The sequence below is a fragment of the Mesitornis unicolor genome, unplaced genomic scaffold (genome assembly GCF_000695765.1).
Source record: "Mesitornis unicolor isolate BGI_N332 unplaced genomic scaffold, ASM69576v1 scaffold1195, whole genome shotgun sequence".
Lineage (NCBI taxonomy): Eukaryota > Metazoa > Chordata > Aves > Mesitornithiformes > Mesitornithidae > Mesitornis > Mesitornis unicolor.
In genome coordinates, this window is record NW_010183237.1 from 40,775 (window position 1) to 46,201 (window position 5,427).

Below are 5,427 nucleotides of genomic sequence, written 5' to 3' on the forward strand. Positions count from 1 at the left end.
GTCACCTTGAGATGAATACTTGCTCCTGCTGTGTGAAGACTACATCTGGGGCAGGGTCAGCACGCTGCTTATTCTTAACATCCTAATTTGTTTGGTAGTCAATGACTGCTGCACTGACCACCTTCATGCGAGGTGGGCAGCGCTGTTGGGTCACTGAAGTCAGGGCTGCATGTGGCACGTCACGGTGTGGCACCAGGAGTGTACCTGACGTTGTCAGAGAACAGCCCACGGTCTGGCGGTCTCTCGAGTGTTTTGTGACAAGCAGTGAGGAGTGGATCTCGAGAGGGTGGCGTTCATTGCTGCCTTGGAATTGCACAGTGGATTAAGCTTTACAGTGAAACGTGAAATATACTGCTGCCAGGAAGTAAACTCTTTACTTCTGTTCTGAAGGGTCATCACCTGAAAGTTCTCTATTCCTGCGTTATCTCACAGTTTCTGGAGTAAAAAGGTGTTTAAGAGAAAGTGGAAAAATAGCAGTAAGAAAGAATATTGTGAAAGGAAGCTTTCCAGAAAGGACTATTACAAATCCTGTTCCTAGATGGACATAAAAGATGCAATAAGGAGGATTTAAGAAAGCAGCTATTTGTCAGGGACTTCTGAATGTCCAGTGGTATCTGGCAGCATCATTTTCTGACTTGCTTCTTAACAGAAAAAAGGGGAGAAACCCAACTTTTTATTAATGTTGCTTTTCTTAGCCACAAGGAACTGGATATAATGGCCAAGTGCCAGGATTGTGTTTTGACCTCAACTGAAAATATCTTTCTAAAAGTCTCTTGGAGCTAGAGAATAATAAAAATAATCTTCATCCTGAAGCTGGAGAGAAAGAGTGAATGTGAATGAAAATCTTTCTGAGCAAAAACACGAGAGCTGTTCTGAGTGCTAATGTCAGGAGTTAGTGCGGTGTTCTCAGGTCTTTTTCCCCTCTCATTTTCACACGTGACTGTTACCCACACAGAATCTGAAGCGGGTGGCTGAGGTGTGGATGGATGAATATGCAGAGTACATATACCAGCGCAGACCAGAGTACCGGCATCTTTCTGCAGGGGACGTCGCAGCTCAGAAGGAACTTCGCAACAACCTCAACTGCAAAAGCTTCAAGTGGTTCATGAACGAGGTCGCCTGGGACTTGCCAAAGTTTTACCCACCAGTGGAGCCTCCAGCAGCTGCCTGGGGAGAGGCAAGTTTGTGCTCTGCAATCTGCAGTAGGCAAAGGGGCTGTGGTTTGGTGGGTTCAGTTTGCCTCACCCCTGTGCTCCAGTACCAGTTTGCTGTGATTAAGGTGGTCAATGAGTGTTTAAAGGTCCTGCTTGATAGGTTTCAAAGACCAGAGCTCCTCTAATCATTATGTTGGCCTGATCAGAAGCAGCAGTTGGGAAACCATTTCTATGAGTGCCCAGCTACAAAGAGAATAGAGACCTGGCTTGTTCTGCATATTGCGTATTCAGTAGAAGGCAGAACATGCCAGTGGGGATGACCAGGGAGAGGCGGCTGCTGGGCAATGGTAGAAATCTTTTAATTCTAAAGGGTTACACAACTGTGTTGAGCTCCTTAGCTTTCCTATCTGAAAACCAGGAAAACCATCCCTGGTATTGCAAGTCAGCCATGTTCTGGGAGAAGAATCGCCCCAGGAGTGAAGTTGTGGACTGTTACACACAGCAGCATAGTGGGCTCTGCAGTCCTGTAGCTAATGGGGTTTGCTGTGTCCTGGAAACGGGTCCCATTCTGAGCTCCTGTGCTTTCTTCTAGCTGTTGTCTGCCAGCTCAGACACATAGAAAAGTCAAATACTGTCACTGTTTGAGCAGTTTAAGACTTCTTTCCTGTCACTTGGTAAGAGAAGGAGATTCAGTGACTAATTCACTATTTCAGATACGCAATGTTGGAACTGGACTTTGTGTGGATACTAAGCATGGAGCCCTGGGATCCCCACTGAGGCTGGAAAACTGTGTAAAGGACAGAGGAGAGGCAGCGTGGAACAACGTGCAGGTAACAGTGCCTGTGATAAATCATCAGCTGCTAAATTAATCTGGGGAGGGAGAAGTTACTAGAACAGATGTTTGAGAAGGGAGCCATTGCAGAACTGAGTCAGGTGAACAGAGGGTGCTGTGCACCCCAAGGCTCATGTGCTAATTATACTTGATGGGCTCGTAGCAGGATGTGGCTTGTGCTTGTGGCAGGGTCTGGAGCCTGGCAGACTTTGTGCAGAGCTTTTACCTCCGCTTTGAAGTTCTCGGAGCGAACAAAAGAAAGCACAAGAAAACAATATGCCAGAATAATAAAAGAAACCAGTAACAAGGCAGCTGTAATATGTAACAAAGTGAATTTTAACTTCAAAGGTTGTGCTGAAAGAAGTGATAGAGGAGCATCATGCATATTAATGAACCTGCAGGAGCATTCAATAACTGCTTACTATCATCCTTCTGACAGGAGGCAAATGCATGATAAACACTCAGCCATTGCTGGCGAGATGAAACCAGCCAGGCTATAGATTCACCCTCTCAACATATAAGGTGCCAGAAACGACAGCTTTATTGTAACAGAAGGGAGGGACGTATTAGTTTGTCTAAACTGTAGCAGCTGAGCTGAGAAAAGATCAAGAAAACAATGCCTCTATTACAGAGCCATGTATAACTCTTCAGGGGAATGGCTTCAGTAGTAGGAGACAGGGTGTTGTTGCTTATCAATTTTGATGCATGAAAACTAGAAACGAAACCAATTTACTTGGGCACAATCCAAAACTAAGCCTCTGTTGTGTCAGGAGGATCTTGAACAATTAGTGTTGGCTTATGTTTAGGAGGAGAGTGCATTTTGAACTTCTCTGTCGCTTTGAGCCTAAATGGTTGTGGTAATTTCTCTCTCAAGTGAGGTTTAAGAGAGAGACAGGAACAAAGTGGCTTGTTTGTGCAAAAGTTTTTGGCTACGCTGCTTCAGATATTGGCACCCTGCTCATTACTGGTCTGTCTTACTGTCTGATGAGATCACTCTCAAGAGATGACCATTCTTCCACCCAACTCCAAAAGCCCCCTGAACAGCCCTTCGCTTTGGGGACTGAGGGGGGGTGAGCTGGCTGGTGGCCCTGCAGTCATGTTGGTGAGTGCTGGTCACAGAGGGCTCTTGCACCCATGCCAGAGATGCTGGTTTTGTCAAAGCAGAAAGCAAAAGCTTGACACCAGCGCCTGCCCTTAAACCAGCTTATCTTTTGTGGGATTTAGTCCTATGATGCTTAAAACATCTCATAAGCCAAGCCATGATCATCAGACTGAAGCTGCAGCTAGACCAAGCTGTGACCAAAAGCGAATGCTGAGGGGGCAGGGCAAGGAGCAGAGCACGCATGTGGAGGTATTTCCACCAGCTCTTCTCCCATGGTCCGACCCTGTGGCTCAGCGATGTCTAGGCCACATGTGCTGACATCCAGCAGCTTTCAGCACAGCCACACAGAATTGCCAGGCAGTGATAGGTCATGCCAAGTCACTGGAGCTAAACCCCTCTTTCCTTTTCTGTAGTATGCCTTCTTTCATTTCGCATGAAAGTGCTGATAGATCATTGCAGGGTCAGTAGAAGACAGTGTCAGGAAGCGTTGCCCTGGTGTTTGACACCCCTGTGGGGTGCGGAGCTGTGGGCTCCTGTTGTCCTGAAAGGTGTAGGACAGACTCTCCTCAAGGTGACTGCAGGCTGCCTGTGCAGACTCTGGTATTTACTGCCAGTGTTAAGTCTGAGCTCCTGTAGCTCTCTGCCTTTTTTGCTAGCTGTGAAGTGCTGTAATTGGTCAGCTGCTCACTTAATCCATGATGTATGTCTGCATTGCAGAGACATTGAAGGCTGCTATTAGTACCCAAGCTAACTAGCATGGCAGTTTGCAGCGCAGTCTCATTTAGCATGCTGTGTGGCAGTCCACAGGGCAGCTGTTACACACTCCCCTGGCTGGCAGTCCCTGTCCCCAGCGGTGGAAGTAGTTTTTCTCTAGAAGATACTGGCCTTTCCCTGAAGCCATCCACACCCTGTGGGCAGAGGAGGGGATGTTTTTTGGCTGGTGAAAGCGCCGCGCCCAGTACCAGCCGTCCTGAGGGTCCTGTTTGTCTTGGTAGGTGTTCACGTTCAGCTGGAGAGAAGACATCCGTCCCGGGGATCCTCAGCACACCAAGAAGTTTTGTTTTGATGCCATTTCCCACAGCAGCCCTGTGACCCTCTATGACTGTCATGGAATGAAGGGGAACCAGCTCTGGAGATACCGAAAAGTGAGTCTGCATGTGTAGGGGTGTGCTCATTTAAGGTGTCAAATTGCCTGTAGGCATTTTAGTTTCCTTAAAATGTCACCACTTGTTTTATTCCTCTGTTCACGTAGCTGTGATAAGAGAATCTGCTGGCAACCTGTTGTCATTGTGCCATTAATTGCCTTTGGTTAGAAAGAGGTGACTCCCCAGTTCCACTGGTTGGAAATGGTGGGGACTGCTCCTCCAGGGCTTGCTGAACAGGACACTCTCCTTGCAGTCCTGCCCAGAGCTGGCAGCAACACCCTTGCAGAACCAGTTTGCAGAGAGGTGTGCTGTGTTTATTGGTTTGTTCTGAATAGTAGAAGACCGTGCCAAAAGTAAATAAGGATTTATTCATCTCACTGATAAGCAATGCCTTTGTGGCCAACAGGTAAGTAAACTCTTGACTCAGTGCCCTGTCTGAGTCCTTGCACAGCGACTGCAGCAGGATGTGAGCCTGTAGGCTGGAGAGCCTGGCTTCAGACGGGGCTTTAGGGCTTCCCGCTGCAGATGTGAGTACTGGTCTGGATGCTGTTACAAGGGGTAGGAATGGACACTGGCACTTGCCAGCAAATTAAGCGTGGAACAACTTCTTCAGATACATCCGAGTGACAAAACTGCTTGCCTTGGTTTTTAAGGCTGCTTTCTGTTGGTTTTAAAACATCTTTGCTTCTCTGCTTAGCAACCTCACGTCAAATTTGTCTTCTCCAGGACAAGACCCTCTACCATCCAGTAAGCAGCAGCTGTATGGACTGCAGTGAGAGTGACCGCAAGATCTTTATGAATAGCTGCAATCCCTCATCTCCAACGCAGCAGTGGATATTTGAACACACAAACTCAACTGTCTTGGAAAAATTTAACAGAAATCTTGACCTTTAAGAGACTGAGAAAAAAAAATATAAATATATTTTACAATTATAGTTTTTACTGGGGAGGGTTACAAAAAATTTTTTTAAGAATACGTTTTTTTAAACAGTTAATGAAGGCAAAAGGGAGAATCTCAGGAGAAGGTTAACTAGCAGGCCAGTCTTTATTGTGAAGATGCTGCATCCTTCTCTTCTGGGGATGGTGGAATTTTAAAGGCTTTGCCAGAGCCACTTCTGTGCTGAGACTGGAACAGAAACTCTGTTTTTAAAGGAGTCTGAATGTGATTGAAACTGCTTTTTTCTTTTCGCTTTT

The 5,427-nt window shown here is 46.6% G+C and overlaps 1 protein-coding gene across 1 annotated transcript in view; it reads left to right on the top strand.

Moving 5' to 3' along the window:
• Window positions 1–5,127, top strand: part of LOC104540261 (polypeptide N-acetylgalactosaminyltransferase 10) — a gene marked incomplete at its 5' end in the record, with an annotated part of 40,713 nt that extends 35,586 nt beyond the window's left edge. The window contains 4 exons of the mRNA XM_010184027.1: window positions 956–1,177; window positions 1,868–1,984; window positions 4,084–4,233; window positions 4,960–5,127. Of these exons, the coding sequence (XP_010182329.1) occupies window positions 956–1,177; window positions 1,868–1,984; window positions 4,084–4,233; window positions 4,960–5,127 (657 nt within the window). The remainder of the gene's footprint in view (window positions 1–955; window positions 1,178–1,867; window positions 1,985–4,083; window positions 4,234–4,959) is intronic.
• Window positions 5,128–5,427: the final 300 nt, after the last annotated feature.